Source organism: Phycodurus eques, chromosome 22 (assembly GCF_024500275.1).
Source record: "Phycodurus eques isolate BA_2022a chromosome 22, UOR_Pequ_1.1, whole genome shotgun sequence".
Lineage (NCBI taxonomy): Eukaryota > Metazoa > Chordata > Actinopteri > Syngnathiformes > Syngnathidae > Phycodurus > Phycodurus eques.
Genome location: NC_084546.1, coordinates 171,490 through 194,539, shown reverse-complemented (window position 1 = coordinate 194,539; position 23,050 = coordinate 171,490). Strand labels below are relative to the sequence as shown.

The window sequence follows — 23,050 nt, the reverse complement described above, 5'->3', positions numbered from 1 at the left end:
TGTGTTTTGTGTATGTGTTGCGTTGCGGGTAGCGCCGCATCACACTTTTCGGTCGAAGAGTTGAGAAGATCCTCAAAGATGAACGTCAGCACTTTGATTTACAGGAAACGTGCAGGGTGTGTGTGTGTGTGTGTGTGTGTGTGTGTGTGTTTTGCGGCGTTCAGAGAGTTAGGATAAAAAGCGGAGCACTTGAGAGGACAGACAACAGACAACGCAGGCTGACCGCGATGGCGATGGCGATGGCGATGACATCTGAATCCAAGCAGGTCAGAAGTCTCTGTACAGATCATTTTTCATGATTGGCGCAGTTACTTCCTCACTTCCTGCTCGAACTTGACACTAATGTGTGTGTGTTCTGATGATTTGCTTTCTTGTACTTGTAACGTTCGTTTGTGTGGATTTGAAGCCCATTTTGAGTCGTCTGTGTGAGAAATGTGGAAACAACTTTTCCAAGTAAAAGCGTGTGCGTTTGTTTCAGAATTGGTGTTCCAAGTCGACGACGGTGCGTCCTCGGTCGTCGTGCCGCTCGTGCGGCCTGACGTCCGTCTTGTGTTGTCCTTCGGGCTTCAGGGACTGCCGGTCGGTCGCGCGACGCTGAGAAAAACGTGTCGAAATGTCCTCTCCATCGATGACGTTGCGCTGTGTGTGTGTATGTGCGCGCGCAGGACCAGCCTGATGATGTCAATCAAAGGTCGTTCCTTCGGGTGCTCCGAGGAGGCGGAGCTTAAGATCTGCTGCCCGGGCTTCGGGGGCCCGACTGCAACGGTACACAAAACCTTTTTGTTGATTTGTCAGGGCGATATATGTTTTTCCCTTTGGCAGCTTCTGTAGTCCAAAGTTTCTTTGCTGATGTGCACGGCTTACACTAACACAATTCCAGAGTCAAGATGTTTATTTGAAAAGAGTAATATTAAATAATTAAAGATGAGTACTGAAGGAAGGGGAGGGGGGGGGGGGGGGGGGGAGCTAGAATATATACATAAAAACACTTTCAAAAGAATGACAATTAAAAAAAGGACAGTATATTTGTATTGGTCAATACTACTTGTCTAGTAAGTGCAAAACTAATCTGTATGTAATGTGCAAAGAAAAAAAGTCAACTTTAATTCCAGCTAAGAAACAAATAAGATGAGCAAAATGATTTTCACATTGTTATCGATATTACTGTTTGTTTTTTCTTCTTCTCCAAACTATTTTCATGGAGTTTTCTTCATCGTGTAAAATGTGCCAGTTGAGAGCTGAGGCCACTTGCAGCGCCCTCTGCTGCTCGTAAATAGGAGGTGACAGGAGGAAGTGGGAAGGAAGGAAGGATGCAAGCAAGCAAGCAATGCGCTGTGTCTGCTCACCATTTCCTGTTTGTGTGTCAGAGTGTCCCGAGAAGCCGAGCGGCCGCCGAAGAATTTGCTCTCGGAGGCAACGGAACCTGCAACTGCCAGGTGGGCCGTCCTTCGTCCGCTTTGAAAACAGCGCCGCTCCACATTGTTGACTGCTTGTTGAATCTACTTTGACTTCTTGTCGACTCCATTTTGTATTGATGTTGACTCCACTTTAAATCCATGTTGAATCCACGTATATCTACTCCGTGAATTGATTGTGGCTCTTTGTGACTCCACTTTCACTGATTGTTAAATCCATTTTGACTTCTTCCACGTTGACACCGTCGACTGCTTTTTGACCTCTCGTCGAATCCGTTTTGACTCCGCTTTCAGCCGATGTTGACTCCAGTTCACGATGAATCCATGTTGCCACACCGATTCCACTCTTTGGTGTGCCCTTGTGTCAGGCGGGCTTTGCAGGAAGCGCCTGCGAGGACTGCGAAGCGGGTCGATACGGCGCCACCCGCAACTCTGGTAGGGACGATGGCTCGACCTGACACAAACCCAAAGTTTTTCTGACTCTCGTGACACTCGCGCGTCGTGTTCAGTCTGCTCGTACGTTCACGGCTTGAAAGGCGACGGCACGTGCGCCCGTTTCGCCGTTGTAAAATTCCACACGAAACATCAGGCTCTGCCGCCTGATTGGACGGCTGCCGAATGATGCACCGTCGTCGTGCGTTTTCAGGTTCTGCGTCGTGGCCCCTCCGCAACTTGGGTCCGTTCGCAGTGTTTGTTCCCACCGACGAAGGATTCAAAGGAAAGGCGGTGAGAATGAAATCGATCATCTTTTCCTGATGATCAGTGATTGGGGATTCATGATTTGGAATTCAGTTTTTGGATTGATGAATGATTCTGTAAATGGTTGATTATTTGGGAATAGGGATTAGCGATCAATGATTTGTGACAAATCATTTTCAATCTCCTGTCTCGAGCGGGCACGAAATGACGTCAACGCCCGCGTCATTCCCGTCCGCGTCACCGCAGGTCGCACGGCGGTTTCCGCTGCTGTTTGACTGCGTGTCCACTCCTGAGAGATGTTTGAGGTGCCAAGAGAAGGTTGGAGTCCGGTCCTGGTCCTGAGCAAATAATCTCGTCAAAAGGTTTGTAGGTATTTTCACTCACAGATACCTGTGACTGATTTTGATGAATAGTTTTTATATTCAGTGACTGATAGCAATTTAACTACTAAATAGAAGCAATCACTCGAGAACATGTTTTATCTGTCGGTATGAGCCACAAAGTAAGCAAACGTTGCCAAAATGATGTTCTAAGGACCGAATCCAATGCAACGTGACTGTCCGCTCTTCATCTTATGACGTGGGGCTCTGAGTGTAAAACGCTTGCCGCACGAACGAGGCGTCTCTTGATCTTCTCATCTTCTCGCGCCACTTTTCCGCATCCAATATTGCCATGGCAACGACATACGACTCAGCGCTCAACGCGGGCTCGACGTGCGGATGTCGACGGTCGGAAGCGTTCCGAGTGCGTCGCGTGACTTCCTGTTTGTTTCCGCAGTTTCGTCATCCGACCGTCCGGACCGCTGTGTTCGTGGGCCCGACGGCTTCCGGGGAAATGGAACCACACCCAAAAAAGGACTGAAACCTGTCACACGACCTGCATCCCGACTGTGCATCCGTGCGTGCATGCGTATAGCTAAAGATGCGTGTGCGCAGGATAACGGCGGCTGCGGTTTGTTTGCGTCGCGCAAGCGAGCCCGACCTGGTCGACGCTTGTGTGTCTGCGATCAGGGTTACTATGGCGATGGGCTGGTGTGTGTCGGTCAGTTGACATATCAAACATTACTTATTGATTATTCATTTACTGTATATAATATGGCTGGAAAACAATAAGCTTGTGTGTGTGTGTCTGTGTGCGTTTTCAAGAGTGAAATCCATGCCTCGAAGGAAACGCTGGTTGCCATGCCGACGCAGACTGGTTCACATCGGCCCAAACAAAGTAAGCCCTGATTTTAGACGGCAGGCTGAGATGACACAGGAAGCGTTGATTGTCCTTGTGTCGTTTCGATTGTAATCGCTACCTCAGACGTCGTGCAGCTGCGTGGACGGTTACACGGGAGACGGACGCAACTGCGAGCCGGTCAACTCGGGTCAGAAGGCGCGTTTGTTTTACCGTCCGGTGCAGTTGTGTGTTTGTGCAGTCATTTGTAGTTTTGGTGGTTGTTTGGGCGTATCGGTCGTCGACCTTTTCCTTTGCGGAAAAACGCCGGCTGTCACCCATGCGCCAGGTGGAACGCGACGGGCCCGGGCGTTCGCTCGTGCTCCTGCGTCGCAAATTTCATCGGTGACGGTTTGACCTGGGGACCATCAGCCCTAACCCTGAGCGGGCCATCGTTGTCTTGCAGGAGGTGGAGGTGCCTGAGGCCAATAGGCCGCCGGAAGACCTGCTGCAGTTGGGCTAGGGCCTTTTACAAGTCACAAAAAATCATTTTCAAATTGTTTCAACGTGAGATGAAAGAGTTTAAAATGTAACTTGCCAAACTAAAGTCAGTGAAAAGGGGCGGGTGGGCGGGAAAGGCGTTTGGGTGATTTTTATTTTTTTCTCAATTTGCACATGGGACAACCCCCAAACAAAGTAGTTGCTGCTTTCCCCTCTCATGCTCCTCAACAGCGCCCCGATACACAGACTCACAGCATGAAACCTGTCAGTGCGAGCATTGCGTAGGAGGGGCAGTGTTCCCCAGCTCAAGGTCTTCAGGGCTCGGCCTCGAACCTGTCCCGGTTCTGTTCAGATTCTATGCTTTTGTATTTTATCGTAAGCGGTACAGCATGTTTAATAAACCCGTTTCAGATGCGTTTAAAAGTTTCACCTGCTTGTCAACCGAAAGTCAATAAAAGGGAAAAACATCTTTAGGATTTTATTGTAAAATATTGTTTAACGTGTTCGTTTGAAATCCACTTCTCGTTTGGATCTTCTCAAAGCAGATCGCTCGCCGGTTCCGTTATGCCTCCGTCACCTCGCTGATCCACGAGTGATAATCGGACACTTTGGTAAAGACGGCTGGCTTGTTGGGCTCGCATTGGCGAGCGCCCCACGTGAGCAACCCGAAGAGGAAATAGGCGCCGCGCTTCTGGCAGAACAGCGGTGCGCCGGAGTCACCCTGCGCGGGAACAGGAAATACAAAATTTAGCCGGGCTGCTTCTCAAAGTAAAGCCGACGAAGGTGAGGCGTTACCGCGCAGGCGGCGCTGGCGACGGGATGGGTGCACACGTGGGCGTCGTCGATGAGGCCCTGAGCCCATTTGGCCCGGCACTCTGCGTGGTCCACCAGCAAGATGCGCGCGTGGTGCAGGCGCTCCGAGTTGAGGGCGGCTGGCGAGACGAGGACGGCGTTCGGGTCAATCGGAGCGCACGTCGGGTAGCCCGCAAGTAACGCTGACGATCTCATACTAGCAACGTGACAACATTTCCCCCAATAACCGTCTGGCAAAATGCTGTGGGTTTGGAACGACCACTTCGACTTGCAGACCTCGACAGTTGCTGAAACGTCCCTTTAAAAATGATCGGGGAGACGGGAATGAGTGCTAACGCAGAGACCGGGTTCACAAACCTTCATCGTTCCCGACTTCCCAATCAAGAAGTCACACGCCCCCTTCTTCAGCAAAAACATTTTGTCTAAGTGAGACCTCTCAATAAATTCTGTCCATGTGAAAGGAAGCTCAACAGTGGGAACTGTAGCCACTATTGCATGGGCGAGCGAATCGGCAGGCCCCGCCCTCAGTCTGTTACCGATCACTTGATAAATACGAACTTTTCGGTGAATGAGAGTGTTCACGTCAAAGTGCACATCGGTGAGCGTTCACATCAGCCGCAAAGCGCACGTCGCCCGACGTGCGGTTACCGGGTGCGGGTGGGGGCTTCTTTCGTCGAGAAGTGCATGTCGGCGAGCATCAAAGCGCACGTGGACATTACCCGTGACGGACGTCGCCCCCCAGCCGGCGCTGATGCATCTCCAGCTGTCGTCCAGTTCCTCGTCCTCCTCGGACACGCAAAGCGGCGTCACGCTGGCGCCTGCAAACAAGGGTTCGGCTCAGACGTGACGTGACCGCCCAACCGAGGACATCGCGACACTCGGCCGTCAGGCGGTCCTACCGAGTCTGGCGGGAACAGCGAGGCGGAGCAGCGAGAGGTCATCTTTAGGAGGGAAGCCGTCTTCCTGGGGAAGCTCCAAAACCTGGTCCACGGGGACAGTTTGGGACAGAGACAAGCCGAGGTCGTGACCTCCCAGGACGGCCGTATCCTCTCCCGCTCTGCACGAGAACAAAGCGGCGCCACCAGGAAAGTCGCGGCCCGTCCCGGCGGTCGTGATCTTACCTGACCCCGCAGTGTCGCGCGGCGAGCACCCAGTGGCGATGGACCAGAACCCCACTGCAGTAATGGACGCCGTTCGCCTGGAGGCTGACCTGCCAGGGCCAAGCCCCCGGACACGCCTCCGTCACATTCTCCGCCCTCGCCTCGCCCACCTCCGGAACAGAGAGACCCGCCGGGCCCGGAAGGTTCTGACAGGTGGACTTCTGCCGCTTCCCGCACCGGTCTTCTGTCGTCGCACCGCAACATGTGGGTGGGCGTTCACATCAGGCCGAAAAGAGAACACGAGGCGTCAGCGTACCTCTGGCCGGCTCGTCTGCGTACGCCACATCGCGGTTGTCTGAAACGTACAAAAACGGACCGCTGTCGGAATCCAAGACGGCGACAAAGTTGAAGCTTTTGGCCAAATTCTTACGGACGACGTCCGCCATCCACGGAACGTGATCTCGCAGTCTGGTGTAGACGCCGGGCTTCCTGGCGCGACCGCAGCCCACGCCCCAGCTCACCACGCCCGCTAGCCGGAACCGCCGGCTGTCATAACAAGACAGCGGACCGCCGGAGTCGCCCTAACAAAACACACACACACGCGTCAACACTCGTACACGCACGCACACACCTGCGCGCACACAGATCACCTGACATGCGTCGACGCCGCCCTCTTTCTGTCCCGCACAGAACATGTGCGTCCTTATCCTGCTCTTGTAGTAGCGCTGGCAGAGGTCAGAGGTCATCACAGTCACGTTGACCTCCTGCAGTCGGGTCACGCGTGGCCCATCTGCCGAGCGGGGGGGAAAAAAAAAAACCAACCAGCTCGAGTCACGGCGGCGCCAACAGAACTCTTTGCGGCCGCGCGCTCACTCTCCCGTGTGGCCCCCCAGCCGGTGACGGTGCACTTCTTCAGGGTGGGCAACGGCGCCACCCACACGTGGACGGGGCGCACGAAGCGGTCGAAGGCGAGCGGCCGCTCCAGCCGCAGCAGTGCCACGTCGAATTCTTTGGTGGCGGCGTTGTAGCGGTGATGGCTCACGATGGCCGACACGCCCACCACCTGAACCGGGACCACAGCCGCGCTCAGAACCTTCTAGAACACTCAGAGTGTCCGAAAATAGTTCTCATTAGGCCCGCCGCACACCGAGTGACGCGACTGAAGTGGACAATCGCTCACCGCACATGGAACTCTCTGACACATCGATTGACGGACTGTACTCGTGCATGTGCGCAATTTCATCCACAAGGGACGCCGGCGTTAGCCCGAACCCCAACGGCGCGTTATAAAAGACGGTCCGCGACTCATTTCCATTCCTTAACGACCCTCTGAGACAAGTTTACTAGTTTCCAGAAAGGTTGGTGCTCTAACGCCAATGTCAGATCTGCTATGCATCGACCAATCGGAAGCACCTGCTGTCCTTCCTCGTCGGGGTTGTCCAGGTCGTGTTTTCCCGCCAGAACAGTCCAGAAGGAGGCTCGGTTGAACCTGCGCGCACACACAGAACTTTATCGTCGTAGTTGTTGTTGTTGTTGAGCAGACGGGCACCTTTTGAAGCAGTGTGCCGCCGAGACGACCCAGATCGGCGAGAGGACGGCGCCCCCGCACGCCGGCACGGTGACGAAGCGCAGCGACACCTGCCACGGCCACGAGTGCGCCCACGTCTCCTGACCGCCGACGATGCGCGACTCCGCTTCCCGCTGCGCCACGAAGGAGCGCACCCCCGCCAGTTCTGACGGGATAAACAGTGCAAAGTAAGAAACGACTCGCTTTTTGCTTCAAATGATTTTTCAAGCAAGAAAAAAATTGGCTAACCGATGGCATAGAACTGCAAAATATCGTAAGTCGAGGCACCGCTGTGTATTAGAAGGGTAAAAAACAGGTACCGTAGTTTCCCGAGAAAGTGCCAGAGTTGTGCGCGCTTTGGGTTTGTCGTCGGGTTGCGCCGCCTGATGTTGTCGTCGCGTTGTCCGCTTCTGACGTCAACGACAACAGGACGTGTACCATCAAACCGTCAATACTTTCACAATAAAACAGTTCTTACCACAAAGGACGCTCAGACCGGCCAGCAGAACCCACACCAACATCCTAAAGGTCAAACGTGCAGTGTGTCAAGGTCATTTAAAAAGCCTTTCTCACACCTGCTGCTGTAAAACACCTGGCCGTGTCACCGGGGAAACCGGACTTTAATGACGAGGGGTTCGGGTCTGAGTGACGTCATCCCACCGCGCTGCTCTGTCATGACGTTGACACGCCGCGGAGGGGCGTCCGAGAGGACGAATACAGCAGTGTCCCACACGTGTGACGGGTCTGTGAACGCACCTCACGTCGGTCGCGTCCAAGTGGCGAGATTGTGCGGGCGAGTCGGAACCGGTGCTGACTGGAGGACGAAGCGCCCCCTTCCTCCTCCTCCTGCCGTCGCTCGGCGTTCTCGCCCGCCCGCACGATGACAGGTAGATCCGCCGAACCTGGCGCGCTTCAGCTCGTTTCTGGCCTCGTCATCTTTCAACAGCGAACGTCCGCGGCGGCTGCCGACGTCTCGCCTAATGGACCCTAATCCGATCGGAACCGAAGCCGCAGGGGGGGGGGGGGGAATCGGTGTCACCACACCAGCAAGGATGGAAGGAATGTGGGCCGCGAGGAGCGACGATTCGACGTGAGACAGGCCGGTACCGGTACGTGGGCGACGTCCACATTGGGACACGTTGATCGATGGATTGAATCATTGAACTCTTCTGGCGTCACGAATACAATTGAACGCTATATATTTATTGATTACGAATCACATATGACTCCATAGATAACATAGAAAGAACCAAAGAATGAAATCCAGTCCGAGTACCAGTGCACTGCAGCTGAACGAGAACTGTGCCTAATAATTTGGTCACCTCGAGAAGTTACACCGCGGAGTCAAAATATGAGATGTGTGCAACGTCGGCAAGCCCGAGTTGGACCTGGTCGGAGTCGGTACGCCCGCACCGAGTCATGTGACCTCAGCAGTGGTCCTGCTGATCAGTATGTGACGAATTTGCGGTACCGGGTGGTACCAGAGGCTCGGGAACTGGGTTCAGTCAGGTCCGGGATCTTTTGAGGAGAGAGTTTTTTAACCAATGACATTCCATGTTTGATGTGCTTTGTTCAAATTGTCTTGCGTATATACATATATATATATATATATAGATAGATAGATAGATAGATAGATATACATGTATATGTGTGTGTGTGTGTGTGTATATATATATGTATGTATATATACATATATGTATATATACATATATGTATGTATATATGTATGCAAATATACAAATATGTATATATATGTGTGTGTATATATATATATATATATATATACATATATATATGTATATAGCCAACTTCCATCAACGCCTTCAGAAATGCATCCATGAAAACGGACACCACGTGATGAATGTTTTTTTTTTTTTTTTTTTCCACTTGATGGCGTCAAATGCTATTTCAAGATGAACAGATTGATGTCAATACAATTTGTTTGCAGCTACCATTTCGTATTTCGAGAGTTTTTCACAAACGTCTTTCCTTTCTAAACAATTATGTACATTTGGAAGAATCCCTCAGCAGTTAAGGGGCTAAATTGATATCAGATTGTCCCTGTAGCGAGGTAGGTAGGGCGATCGATAGCAGAAGTTAGCTAAGCTAAATGGAAGGGAGTGCTTTTGTGTTTTAGGTCCTTCTGACTCGAACGTGGCGGTCTAGCCCAGGAGCCAAACATGGACCCAGTAGTGGCAGCGGGTCCCAGAACCCGGATGGAACCCAGAACCTCCGAGTGGAGCCTCACTGTCCTCTTGCTGGTCACCGTGATGCTGTTTTCCATGGCGACATCCAGTTCGCCGGTTGGAGGTACGTTGCGGCTGCACGTAGTCTACAAAGCTACTCAGTCGACTCTTCCTTTCATCACAAACCAAGGAATTGCATCAAGGAATATTCCCGAACATAATGTTTGCCTCATGTGATAGTCAGCATTATATCTTTACCTTAAATGAAGTGGTTTTCATAGTGCGGTCCCCGGGGGTCAACGTAAATAGTTTGGAAGGGGACTTAAGACCCCCTGACTAAAATCTAGTGTTACTGTCTCAGGTGGCCCGGAATGGAACAGAACCGCAGGGTCTTTCTCCCCACCTTCACCTTCGTCACTTCCCCTCCCGCTCAGACCTCATGCAGCCAACCCAGAGTCTGCTTACCGTGGTAAGCGTGGCAGTCTAGCAGAGGATTCTGGCGCTCAGGGGATCCACCTGCTCCTTAGACCCCCAGACTTGCTGTCTCCCAGCCTGTCCCCGCGGCTACCCCCCCACAACCGACCGCCCCCCGCCCCCCTGTCGCCATGGGAGCAGAGCAACTCCCTGGAGGAGGCGTGGGCTTCGGGAGACTACCTGGAGACGCTCTCCTTCGTGCTTCCCAATGGCGAAGACCTGGCCCTGGCTACCCCTCTTCCCGGCCACCCCTTCGACGACGACGACGACGACGACGCCGGTGGGGACTGGGCGCTCTCCTATGAGGGCGTCTTACCTCGCCGTCCCACCCCGCCGCTTGACTCCCACGTTCTCTTTTCGCCCTCCACCGCCGCTCCCGGCGTGCCCCCGCACACCCGCCACGCCCGCCCGGACGTCTTCCCCGCCTGGGACGACGACTACGACCCCGAGGACTTGGCGCCGCTCCAGCCGACGGAGATTCTGCTGCCGGACATGAACAGTTTAGAATACTATACCAACCTTTTGGCAAAGGAGAGTGTGAAGGAGGGTTCTCGCCCCCCCTCTGGTGAGAAGCACGGGGTCCGCTTTTCTCAACCGTTTGTACCCCCAACAGTGATCCACAACCAAAGCCGAGCTCGGCCTCCCGCCGTGAAGGGGGAGCAGAACTCTGAGGCATCTCCGAGGTCTGCTCCCCCTCCGCGGAGGGAGCCCGAGCATCCCCTCGCAGACCCCACCCCTTGGCTGTCCCTCTCACCCTCCCTCACAAGTGATTTGGAGGCCCCAACAGTTGGTCCTTCCGAGCCAGAAGAAAAAGACCTCTTTGGCCCAAGCGAACCCCCACGCAGTTCCAACACGACCAGTCGGGTGCTTCAGCCTCCCCCGCTGGGACCCCCCACCCACCTTGAAAGACCGTACACACCAGCAGAGGTCACTGACAATCCAGGGAAGTCCACCACCCACAGGACGGCCATCAGCTTAACCAGAGCGCCTCCGGTGACCACGCCCAGGATGGCCCAGACCCCTCCCGGCAAACAGTACCTGTGCAACGTCAGCAAGCCCGAGTTGTACCTGGTCAGAGTAGGTACGCCCGCACCGGGTCATGTGACCTCAGCAGTGGTCCTGCTGCTCAGAATGTGACTAATTTGTCAAATCTCCAGGTGGTACCAGAGGCTCGGTAGCTGGGTTCAGTCAGGTGCGGGATCTTTTGAGGAGAGAGTTTAACCGCTCTGTCGAGCTTCAGGTACACATCTCACAAGTCAACAATGACATTCAATGTTTGATGTGCTTTGCTCAAATTGTCATGGTACGTCGCTACCCCCCACCCGCCCCCAAACCACAAACATACTCGCTCATTAGTTAAGCGAGCCACATACGTAAAACGCACTCTGACGGGTGGGGGACCTCAACACCCCCAAATCCAAAGGCTCGTCATCGTTGTGTAAAAATGTACAAAAATCAGTCTGATCGATACATTTTTCATCAACAACCTGACATCTGTGCTCTTTGCTTATGTCAGCCGATTGATCGATGTCTGTTCTTCGTTAGTTCTTGAGGACCCCGTCCAGTTTTGCCTTCCGTGTGGTATCCGGACCGTTGATCTACACAGCCATATCGGTCATCAACGCCCTCCGCCGACTGTCGCGGCTCTCGGGCACGGTTCCTGCCGTGTCCGCCCTCTACACCGTACCTGACGTCAGGTACCAAGTCCACACGCTGCTGCTTTTTGTTCCCGCCCACGTCGACGTCAGAGTTTGCAACTTTAGCGAGCGTGTGGAGAGCGGCCTCGTGATGGCGTACAGCGAAACTCGGCGGCGCTCTTTGGAGTCGGGCGCCGTCAGCGTGCAGGTGAGTACCATAAGTCGCACGACTTCACTCGAGTCACACTTAAGTTGCGAGATTTAGGACTCCACTTGATTTAGACTTGAACTGCATGACTCGACAAGACTTGCCTTCACCCATCCGTCCATTTTCTACACCGCTTAGCCTCACAGGGGTTGCGGGTATGCTGGAGCCTATCCCAGCTAACTGCGGGCAGGAGGCGGGGTACACCCTGAACTGGTCGCCAGCCAATCGCAGGGCACATACAAACAAACAACCATTCGCACTCACGTTCGCACCTACGGACAATTTCGAGTCTTCAATTAACCTAGCATGCATGTTTTGGGGATGTGGGAGGAAACCGGAGCACCCGGAGAAAAGCCACGCAGGCACGGGGAGGACGTGCAAACTCCACACAGGTTTGAACCCGGGTCCTCAAAACTGTGAGGCGGATATGCTAACATTTGTTTTGTTTTGGAAAGAAACGTAATTTTTGGTGTAATGCGCGGAAACGTGGCAACTCACTCGCAGGCTCTGATGGAGATTGCATAAAGTTAGTTTCATGAAGGGAGCTCGCAGGATTATTGCATTTGGATTCAATGTTATGTTTTTGAAAAAGAGAGTGGCAAAGCAACACCTACAATGTTTAACTTCATCCGTCTCAAAACCAACGAAGCCAGGTAAGCTCCAGTTTAGCTCACAGATAGCTGGTCAAACGGGAACTAATCTTCGTTTATTGTGCGTTGCATTGAAAAGAGACTGGTTTCGGAACCGTTCATAAACTGTGATTGTGTTGGTACAGATACTGAGTCCAAAGTGGCTCATGCGTGAATATCTGTTGTGACGGAGCAAGATTGTTGACTTGATTTAGGATTTGCTTCACCCACGTCATGAGTTGTTTGAAATTTAGCAGGGACTTGCAGCTCGATTTTTCTCACAGTAACTTGGGACTTGCTTGGGATGGGGAAGACTTAAGAGTGACTTCTGACTCGTGTGACTCCCTCCACGGAACAAAGCCCTTTTCATGCCTCTTCTTCCGTCCAGCTGCTGAACATCACACTCAACTCCGTGAGGATGGCGGGCGAGCGGAAGCTTCCCGTCGACATCGTGTTTGCAGTACGGGACGGGCGAGGCTACCTGCCGGGATACGAGGTCAGCCGGCACCTGAGGAACCTCAGCCTGGTGGAGTTCAGTTTCTACGTCGGGTTTCCCGCCCTGCAGATCGCTGAACGTACGACGTAGAATCACGTGTGTTTGCCAGGACGAACTGATAAGGAGGCACCGAGCTGATTGTTGCTATGTTTCAGCTTTTCACTATCCTGAGCTGAACACCTCCCATCACTTGAGATCCACATGGGTCCGCACAGGCGAGAACACTTTTGTCTTGACGTGCTCGCCACAGGAATGTGTTCGAGTCAATCGGCTGATCAGAAACCTCTGGACGTTTTCAGTCTTGCTCGGCGTTCCAGATGAGATCGTTTCCGAGCGGAGTTTTAAAGCTCGTGTGGAGCGACGCTTGGCCTCGCTGCTGGAGGAAGGACTGGGAGCGTCTGGCAGGAGGCGCTGGAGGAGAGCCACCGCCGCAGCCGACAGCAGTCTGCAGGTACGCTCGCTTTCACGGTTCTCGTTCCAACACAGTCACAACCCACCGTCCCCCTTTCACCATCGCAGGTGGTGCGTGTGGCCAGAGTGTCCGGGCCGAAGCGCCCCCTGGAGGTATTATATTTTGTCGAGGGCCCGGGAGGCACCCGGGTCCCGGCGGAGGAGACTGCAGAAACCCTGAACAGCTTGGACCTCCAGAGAGCTGCCATCGTCCTGGGACACCAGGTCCAGCGACCGATGGCCCAACGTGAGTCACACCTGGGAGGGAAGAGCCCATAGAAACCGTGAAGAACGAGCGGCCGATCCGCTCGACAAGTAGAAGAGTAAATTGCTTTTTTATGTACTGATGTGTTGCCATCCTGACAAGCAGCCAGTAGAAGAGAAGCAACCTTCTTTCGTCACAAAAAAGTTGCACTAGTTTATTGCTCCACTTTTTTATCTTCTTGTGTGCTTCTTTGCTCGTCTTGGTGTGTCTTGTCACGGTCTCCTGCCCTAGCGGTGGAGACCGTGTCCGTCCCGCCGTCTGAGACCCAAAGCAGTAGCATTTGGCTAATTGTTGGCGTGATTGTGCCAGTCTTGCTGGCCCTCTTCATCATCATCCTCCTCTACTGGAAACTGTGTGGCTCTGAGAAATTGGAGTTTCAACCAGATGCCATCAACACCATCCAGCAGAGACAGAAGGTAGGAAATCAAGCACGTCACTTCCTGTTTCCTGTTGTTCCCCGGTGACATGCGTCGTCTCTCAGCTTCAGGCCTCCAGTGTGAAAGGCTTCGACTTTGCCAAACTTCACCTGGGCCAGCACAGTAAAGACGACATCATGGTGATTCAGGAAGCGGGACCGCCGCCGGCGCCCGCAAAAGAGGTGACGCCCTCTGATGGGGGGGGCCTCAACACCCCCAAATCCAAAGGCTCGTCCACCAAAACTGGCAGAACAGCGCGGCGTCGTGGCAGGTCAGCCTCTCCCCAGACTGAAACCCGCCATCACCTGCAGAACATTCTCGGTCAGGCTTCTGAGCTCATTTGATCAGCGCGGCGATTGAGTGGTTAGCGTGTCTGCCTTACAGTTTTGAGGTCCGGGGTTCGAATCCGGGCTCCAGCCATCCAGTGTGGAGCGTGCTTCACCTTCCCGTGCTTGCGTGGGTTTTCTCCGGCTACTTCAGCTTCCTCCCACAATCCAAAAGTACGTTAGGTTCATTGAAGACTCTCCAGGGTGTATTCCGCCTCTTGCCCAAAGACAGTTGGGGTACACGCGAGCTGACCTAAAGGAGGATAAGCATAATACAAAACGGACGGATGGAAGTGAAGCCGGGTCGAGAGACTTGGACGTAGTGGTTCACATAGCTGGTCAACGGTCCTTTTAGCCAGGCCTGCGTTCTGCCAATAAAACCTTGTGTCTTGACAGGACCAGCCAATCAGACGCCGACTCGTTGGGTAGCGACCAATCGAGCGGCAGGGAATCGGCGGAGGAGAGTACCCGACTTGCAGCCACTCCGATGGAGGCCAAGCAACAGAAGAAGCCGCCCAAAAATGGTCAGAGACATCATGACCACATTTGTTCGTCATGTTCATCCTCATTTTAAATTATGAAGAAATACATAGAAACATCGTCATCGAAAGCTAACGCTTACGTCCGTGTATGTTTTTATTCTTTGCCTTTGTTTTTACTGCACTTGATGGCCGGTCCTCCCTCCCCCCCTCCCCCCTGTAGCCCCATCGGTCGGAGATGAGCTGATGTCGTCGTCTTCCATCTTTGACCACGTAGACCGTCTTTCCCGCGGCTCGTCGGACGGTGTGCGGCGGCAGGCCGGCAAAGTTCAGCTCATCGCCATGCAGCCGCGGGCCAGCACGCCGGCGCGGCCCAGCCCGTCCCTCTCGCAGAAAGTCAGCACTGAGGTGAGCCCTGTCGGCACGTCTTGACGGACAGACACGTAGACAGGACGACGGGTAGACAGAAAGACAAGTATACAGAGAGAGGAATAACGGTAGGGAGACAGACAGACCAACAATTATATAGACAAGACACGAAGATGCAAAGAGTGACAGAGTCATGGATTTTTTAGATTAAGCAAGAATACCACTGAGGTTTCTGGAGACACGTGCGCAGACAAGGAGGTGGACAGCAAAACAGGTCGAGGGACAAGTATGCAGACTTGGGGACAAGAAAACACGGGGGCAGGAAGACAGTGATAATTCCCCCAGCTCTCCTTCAGGTGGCACTGCGACACAAGTCTGAGATGGAGCAGCGTAGGAACAAACTACGGCAGCGCGCCAAGAGGCGAGGACAGTGCGAGTTCCCGTCCATGGACGATATCATGGACGCCTTTGGAGACGGGCCAGTCCAGACCGAAGTGGCTCAGCGTCTCTACAGCTCGGCCCACGACCACATGGACTACACGGACTGCATCCCGAGGGCCGACACCCCGTCCCCGCCGACGCCCACCGACGAGCGGCGGAGGTAACGGCAGAGCGTCTTGCATCCATTTCGCTGGGTTCAATGGGACATTCTACCTCAACATCGCACCTAACTTCCGGGTGGCAAACGCCTGAGCTTTATTTGACGGTACCGCTAGGCAACACCCTTTCACTCTGATGTCATTTGAACGAAACGGGGGAAATGACTGAAATGGTGATTTTAGCCTTCTTCTCCACTGGCCTAGTTGGAATGTATGGCGTGTCAGTCAAAACGAGGTTGCGTGAGGTCAATGGCTTTGAAGGGAGACAGAACGCCTGCTGGAATTTACATTTCCACAAGTCAGTTGATTCAAAAATAGACACAATGGACAATTCACACATGCTTATCACGATCATTGAGCGACTGGCTCATGTATCAATAAATGAAATGCCTTAACCTTGGTTAAGCTGTAGCTGTAGCATACGAACATCACCGAGCATGGATTGGTGCTTTTTGTGACTGATGCTGTTTGCCTTTCAACCTGGTAAACGGTGGAAGATGCTCGATTTCCCTGTTATCTAGCTGCAAAGGCAATGATGGCTTGAGCTTGACTTTTCTGTTCTTCGGAATACCGGCACAGACGAGCGATGCTCTTTTGCCGATGAAACTGATAGCATGCTGTGGAGCTGACGTTCGCGAGCAGGCAGGCCATTGTTTTGTTCAATACATTTGACGCACACTTGTGGGAAAATGTCTTCCACAAACCAGATGAGGTTTGGTTCCTTTAGAAGCGGAGAGCATGCCACCAGGCAGCACCAGGCACTATTTACAACCTCCGTTCCATTTGTCCTCCTCACCTACAGGATCTGCTGGATTAATTGAGTTTTTGGGAAATGTAGGAAAAGCTGAACCTTTTGTGGTATAGCTGGTGGCGCAACCCAAAACACATCCAATGTTTGTCACGGTTTCAGTTCAGGTCAGTGGTAGTCAATCACTTTTTGCCACCTGAACGTATTCTGTCACCTCCTGTTTACAAACTTTAAGAAATGGTCTCTCTATTTCTCTTTGATCGATGATACTCAATATGCTGTTCTTTTTCTGTCCAGAGGGAGGCACTCTCCCCGGGGGCGGCGGGCTCCGCCGGGACCTGGCAGTCTTCCAGATACGGACCAGGATCGTCTGCTGATGGACCAAGCCGCCACTTATAGAAAGTACCCGGGCCTCAACAACGTGGCCTACATGGTGAGAAATGGAAAATGGAACATGGACGGGTCACCAGTCAGGATTCTGTTAAGGCCAGTAAAGTTCATCCGCATCAAACGCTCTCATCTGTGTCTTTGTGGATCTTGATTTGTGCACTAATGCACAGTCCTGTTGGAACAGGAAGGGGCCATCTCCAAACTGTTCCCACAGCGTTGGAAACGTCCCCAGTGAAAGGAACTCTGAATGATTCAGCATGCCAAGAGTTTTCAGTGTGGGGATTACACATTCCGTTAGCAAAAATAGGCCATAAAGACAATGGAGGAGAGAGTTTGGTGTGGATGAAGATGAACTTGACTGGCCTGCACAGAGTCCTGCCCGCCGCCCGATAGAACACCTTTGGGTTGATTTCGAGTGGACAGTGAACCAGGCCTTCTCGTCCAACATCAGTGTGTGACCTCACAAATGTGCTCCTGGAAGAGCGTTAAGAGGGGAAAAAAATCCCATAAACTCACTCCTCAACCTTGTTGAAAGCCTTCCCACAAGAGTGGAAGAAACTCTCGCTGCAAAGAGTAGACCAACATCATATTAAAAGAATGGGATATCGCTTAAAATTGTATACGGGTCAAGGCAGGTGAGTGAATACTTTTGGCAATATCGTGTATATCAGTCAAACCTTTATTTATGTAACACCTTCCATACTTCAAGGCAACACAAAGCGCTGAACAAAACAGGTGATACATTCAATAAATAAAAGCCCTGTCTGGCAGAGCACAGGGTGAAGTGAGGAAGCGCCATCACGGAGTAAAAGGAAGTTCTTGTAATTTGGACGAAGTTTCTCTCGCTGAGCTCTAGGACCAATGACAAAGACAAGTTTTGTCCGTGTTGAGCTGTGGAAAAACAATCAAGGAATTAATTTCTAAACTGCAGTAAGAAGGAGTATCGATCAGGCAGTGGTCATCAGGAAGAACGGAAATGCAGAGCTGAGAATCATCTGCATAACTGCAAACTTGTTTTGTGTGTCCTGGTGACTCCGCCATGTTGTAGCGTGTACAAATAAAAGTGTTGGACCTTAAATTGAACACCACAATCCAGCTTGTGAACACAGCAGAAGACAAGGAGTCTGCTGCTGTGGTGCCATAAAATTCTCTGAAAGGCTGCACTCAGATCCAATAAGATGAGCAATGGACTGGTCAAGATTCAATGTCAGGGAACACAAAGATCAAGGAACTGTTCCCCAGCCAATGCGAGACGACTTAAGAGACAAACAATGCGCTGGTCGCCAGTAAATGTCGGGGCGCAATGCATGATTTTAGAATATCCGGAAAAGAAAAAAAAAAAAAAAAAAGCAACTATACAGGAAGGCCAGAGCCTACGTTAGGACCCAGAACCTCAGTGTCACGGATGGCAATGCCGTAAGGGCAGATCCCAAAAATAGACTGGAGGTAAGAGGTCCGAAAAATTTGAATTCAACGACAGAGCATGTGATGGCGAGACAAACTTAGCTAAAGGGACTCACAAGCAGAGAGAATCAAAAAACAGATAACAAAAGGTCAGTGTGGTATCATCGTAGAGACCCTAATTGGGACAGAGTACAGACGTCGGCGGCAAAAAGGAGTGAATATTCCGACGCCCACACACTGTCACGGTGGCCCCGAAAAAGCCAGGATGATTGGTTACAATTCACGACAGGTGCGTCACCCATGTCAACGCCCACCTTGGCTCACCCAGACACTGAAAAACCGTTGGAGACACAGGGCCGTGACACTCAGAACCGTCACGTTCGGCCGACTACTACGGCAGGATGTTTTTCTCCAGTAAATCATCCAGATTGTGTTCTCCGTCGTCTTTGTCAGTCGGACCCGGACCTGCCTCCGGACCACAGGAGCCCGTCCCCCGCCGACGAGGTGTTTGACGCCGCCCTTGCCCCGCCCCCGTACGCGCCGCCCCGGCCCTCCATCGAGGAGGCCCGGCAGCAGATGCACTCGCTCCTGGACGATGCCTTCGCTCTAGTATCCCCGACCTCGCGAGGCCTGAGTCCCGCCCTCCCCGGACCCCTTGGGAGGCAGTGGGGGTCCTACCCGGCGGGGCCCTCCCACAGCCCCCTCTCGGCCGTGAGTCCGCCACCCCTGTAGCTTTCTCTTGTCACCATTCCTCTCTTTTTACGACTTCTTCTCGCCGCAGAGATATGCCGAGCTGGGAGTTTCTCCGATCTCTGGCCTGGGAGCTCAAGGTCATCTGCAGAGGTGACCCCCGTCCGTCTCTGTCCGTCCCCCTCAGGTGGTGTTGCTGCACTTTCTGACGAGGACGTTTTTGTTGTTGCTTACAGACAGAGCTCTGGAGGCTTCGTTTCCAGTGGCGAGCGGCTGCAAGATCACCTGTACTCCAGCAGGGGGCGATACAAACAGTTGCCCTCCTCCTCCAGACCCCGACCTGTAGGAGGCAGCACAGGTACCGCACGTTTGAGCACAGGCGCCTTGACGGTGACCCCCGCTATTTGTGGCGCTTGGCCAGACCTGGTCAAAGCGCGGCCCCAGGCCATATCCGGCCCATCCGCAGTCTTTGACCAACTCTCGCAGTACTCCTGTCGTCTAAGTGAAATGTAAAATATGAAATATAAAAGTGTCGCTTTTATTTTGCTGTGCACTGGAGTGGGCGGTACGAGTGAGCCAAAAATGCTGGCTTGTATCTGCAGCGCTGCCAACTTGCAACATTTGTGCAAATAATGCATACCACTTCTCCAGCGCTTTTCAAGGCACACCAAGATGCGTTACGATCGCAGGCATTCATCAGTCACTCCGCAGTCACACCGTAGTGGTGGTGAGCTTGGTGTAGCCACAGCTGCCCCGGGCAGTTTGACAGAAGCGTGGCTGCCATTCTGTGCCTACGGCCTCTCCGACCACCACCAAACATCCAACCGCATTCACTCATAGGCAATGTGGGTTAAGTGTGCGGGGGAGGGATACGAACCAGCGACCCCTCTGGTTGCAAGGTGTACACTTCCCTCCTGCACCACGCCGCTCGATTTAGTGACCTTTCCGATGTCTCGCTCGTGACTATTCTTCAAAAAAGAACCGAGCTCAACAGTGGTCCTAAAGAATTTCGCGATCTTTAATTTCCTGCACGGTGGAGAGAAGAGGGCAGGCCCCGGGGGTATTTGCCCTGATAATACGCATGTCAACAGTTTCCTAGACTGTATTTATTGGGTGGGTTCAAATTCATCATTGTGTCATTATTTAGCACTGTCAATATTATTCTACCCACTGATTGATCTAGCTATCGATCAGTCAATCAAATCTATCGATTGGGAGTCCCGATTAGGAACGGCTAATATGAGTTGGCAGTTGGCGCTCAAACTTTCAGCACACTTTAAACTTTTTCACAAGGCAGCAGGTCAGCGCGAGCGCAAAAATATGCACGTAAGCGCCAGTAGGCGCCTGTTCCAGTGACTTGATTTGGTGCTGTTCTCCAGAAAACTTTGCGAGTCGGTAGGCAAATGGCAATTGACGAATCGGTGAGGCTTTACTGTATTTGGCTTTCATTGGCACATTTTGTGTCCAGCAGGTTTGCAGCTCCAGCACCTGACCCAGGTGGGTCTCTCCAGCCAGATCGCGGCGTACCCGGCGGTGGGTCGCAGCGCCTCGGGCCCGACCGGCTCCTGCTGGAACGAGCGGCACTCGGCCCGGGACCTGTCCGGACCCGTGTCCAGCAGAGAGACCGTGAGTGCCGTCGTGACCTATTCGGCGATGTTGACGTTTGTGCCCGGAAGCCACTCTCTGTTTTCTCTGTTGCCAACAGGCGCCGTCATTCGCCGAGTTCTCGTCTCCGTCGGTTTTCCAATTGCCAAGCTCTTCGCTTCGGGACGCGTCCCCGCCGCCTCTTCTCCTGACCTCCCCGACTCCCGAGTACCTGCCCGAGGACGCCTCGCCGTCCGCCCATAGCTCGGCCTCCCTGATCAAGGCTATCAGAGAGGAGCTTCGTCGCCTGGCCCAGAAACAGGCCGTGACCAGCTACCCCTAGAGTATCCCGACTCGACTGACTGGAACAGCCACACTTTGGGCTCCACCCTAACCCGATACCGAGCCGACCCCCAAACCATCGAAGTGACCTCCGGATATTTACAGGGTTCCATCTGTCCACCCGTCATCCTCGTTGTGTCCACTTGGACTGTGGTTGGTTGGCAACGAAACGTTTCCTGAAGTGAATATTTCATCTTTTAGAGGGGCAAAGGAATGCAGACCCTCGGGATTGGATTTCATCTTCCCGAAGATCTTGAGAGTCTTCCCACAAATGCGTCTCTCCCTACTGGTTGTCAAGTGTGGACGTCCCTCCCTCGACATCAAGTCATCGTGAATTTCTTGAGCAAAGCGTGCGGCCCGGACGGTCCCGGCGGACCTTCCGAGCCGGATTGCGATGCGCATCTCGACCTTCTGTGGTGCTAAGTGTCAGTCTGTCATCAATGAGCACGCATTTGCCTTCCACGCTCCCGTCAGCCAGGGAGACCATGTGTCCGTCTTAAAACCGTCAGTGAGGCCTTTGGACTGGAGGTGCTTTCCAGTTCTCAACAGTATTCAAATGTTCTCGTGTGTAAAGAAATCCTAATGAGCACAATATTAATGTAGGGGTTGCTATTGAGATGTTGATTCTACGAGCTTATAATTCTATATTATTTATCAGAGCTGGGATCAAGTCACACACGTGCAAGTCCAATGTTTGTCTTGGGAAAGTCAAGTCACGGGTTGTCTGAAGTGCAATATCTGGTCTTCAAAAAGTAAGGGTAAATCATGTTTAGGCCAATTTATCAAAACTTGTATGTATATATAACACCGGATCATGTCTGAAGTCAAGTCCAAGTGGAGTTTTAAGTCTTTGTTTTTGTCAAGTCAAAAGTGATCAAAGCAGCGACTGGCATCGTCTGGAGTCCGAGTGGCAGTGACTCGAGTCCCGTCTCTGATATATAAATATCGAGATAAATGTATTCGCGAAAGAAAAAAGATGAGCGTTGTGACGTCGTACTTGTGCTGTAGATTTTGTCCGCCGTATAAATGTTAGCTGCACGCCGCTGTATTGAAAAGAAAAGAATTGCTCGCTTTCGTGTCAAGGCGGCGACGGCTCAGTGGAGGGAAACCAGTCCGCACGACAGCCCGACAAACCGCCTCCGGTTCCAAACCAAAACTCACGACAATATCACAAATTGAAACGTCAGGCACAAGGAACGCAATTGCGGCGGCGTGGGAACGGCGACTGGTTCTCTCTGCCGATCGGTCGATTGTCGCTCTGACGTTGCGATGACATCGTTATTTCTCCGAGCCAATAGTCGTCTGCCTCGGCGATGTTTCTGCATGTCTCTCATTGTTTGAGGCTTTTGGTCTATGTTAGCAGGCTGCAAATGTTAGCATGTTGCTTCGAGCGCCAAATAGAAAATCGTGTCAGACTTTGATTTGCTTCCAGAGGGTATTTTTTGATGGAAAAGGGGGAAAAAAAAAGAAGCTTCGTGTACATTTGATGTTGAAGAGAAACCAATATATACTGTATATACAAACTATCTAAGACCCGCCCGAAGACACTCTCTGATTGGACTGTTCAGCTGCCAGTCAAGCTGTGGGGCCAGTCGATCACATGGTGCTACAATTGATTAAACTGTTGACGTTGTTTGAGGAGCAGAAGACAAGTTGCTTTATTTCCTTTCACACCTCATCAACGTTTTTCATGGCCTGAAGATTGTTAACACATCCAAAGCATTCTCTAGATGTATTCGAATGCTCATTGTTCCCCTATAAATCTCAACAATTGAAATGCTGTGCTCTGCATTTCTTTTAAAATGTACTCCACTCCAGAATTTCTTCACGTACCGTCCAGTGAACATAACAGTTAAAGATTTCTCACTGCGGCAAAAAGTCACGAAAACTAATCTGCTGAATCTCCTCTATTTTTCGAGTTTTTTGTTTGTTTGTTTTTTAATAAAAAGGCCAGACGTCTTCAAAGGCAACCGTAACAGTCCAGTTCCCCTGAGAATGACTTGACCTGGATGAATGAGAGTATTCGCAGGCAAAAACTGTTTGATAGAAAGTCGTTTTTGAATGTAAAATGGTATTTCTTGTCTGTTAAAGTGACAGTAAAGCAA

The 23,050-nt window shown here is 52.2% G+C and overlaps 3 protein-coding genes across 21 annotated transcripts; 2 read left to right on the top strand and 1 right to left on the bottom strand.

Annotated features, from left to right (window-relative positions):
• The first annotated feature begins 432 nt into the window (after positions 1 to 432).
• Positions 433 to 4,196, top strand: stab2 (stabilin 2). Of its 5 annotated transcripts, XM_061668428.1 has the most exons (6): positions 433 to 765; positions 1,368 to 1,436; positions 1,710 to 1,850; positions 2,062 to 2,141; positions 2,309 to 2,476; positions 2,892 to 4,196. In XM_061668428.1, exons 1-5 carry the CDS (start codon positions 433 to 435, stop codon positions 2,454 to 2,456), a joined length of 771 nt encoding a protein of 256 aa, XP_061524412.1. In that variant the 3' UTR covers positions 2,457 to 2,476; positions 2,892 to 4,196. The 5 variants fall into 5 exon arrangements, with proteins under 5 accessions (XP_061524412.1, XP_061524416.1, XP_061524413.1 ...); XM_061668432.1 differs by lacking the exon at positions 2,892 to 4,196 and having other exon boundaries at positions 1,784 to 1,850; positions 2,309 to 2,470; XM_061668429.1 differs by lacking the exon at positions 2,892 to 4,196 and having other exon boundaries at positions 2,361 to 2,450.
• Positions 3,141 to 22,962, top strand: si:dkeyp-27e10.3 (UPF0606 protein KIAA1549). Of its 15 annotated transcripts, none has more exons than XM_061668405.1 (22): positions 3,141 to 3,155; positions 3,260 to 3,332; positions 7,228 to 7,441; positions 9,391 to 9,563; positions 9,801 to 10,994; positions 11,071 to 11,153; positions 11,459 to 11,758; positions 12,776 to 12,962; positions 13,039 to 13,098; positions 13,183 to 13,334; positions 13,403 to 13,580; positions 13,830 to 14,014; positions 14,080 to 14,285; positions 14,737 to 14,864; positions 15,043 to 15,227; positions 15,545 to 15,789; positions 16,833 to 16,968; positions 18,783 to 19,040; positions 19,111 to 19,172; positions 19,256 to 19,377; positions 20,488 to 20,645; positions 20,725 to 22,962. In XM_061668405.1, the coding sequence occupies exons 4-22, from the start codon at positions 9,434 to 9,436 to the stop codon at positions 20,944 to 20,946; spliced, it is 4,191 nt and encodes a 1,396-aa protein (XP_061524389.1). In that variant the 5' UTR covers positions 3,141 to 3,155; positions 3,260 to 3,332; positions 7,228 to 7,441; positions 9,391 to 9,433; the 3' UTR covers positions 20,947 to 22,962. The 15 variants fall into 15 exon arrangements, 13 of the variants coding, with proteins under 13 accessions (XP_061524389.1, XP_061524391.1, XP_061524397.1 ...); XM_061668413.1 differs by lacking the exon at positions 3,141 to 3,155 and having other exon boundaries at positions 7,248 to 7,441; positions 11,459 to 11,610; positions 11,677 to 11,758; XM_061668411.1 differs by lacking the exon at positions 3,141 to 3,155 and having other exon boundaries at positions 7,248 to 7,441; positions 11,459 to 11,610; positions 11,662 to 11,758.
• On the bottom strand, positions 4,273 to 7,774 carry ovch1 (ovochymase 1). The gene is made up of 11 exons (XM_061668449.1): positions 7,732 to 7,774; positions 7,236 to 7,419; positions 7,100 to 7,175; positions 6,560 to 6,749; positions 6,337 to 6,476; positions 6,003 to 6,267; positions 5,708 to 5,930; positions 5,486 to 5,643; positions 5,306 to 5,404; positions 4,569 to 4,705; positions 4,273 to 4,494 (listed from the first exon to the last, which is right to left on the bottom strand). Exons 1-11 carry the CDS (start codon positions 7,772 to 7,774, stop codon positions 4,336 to 4,338), a joined length of 1,674 nt encoding a protein of 557 aa, XP_061524433.1. The 3' UTR covers positions 4,273 to 4,335.
• Positions 22,963 to 23,050: the final 88 nt, after the last annotated feature.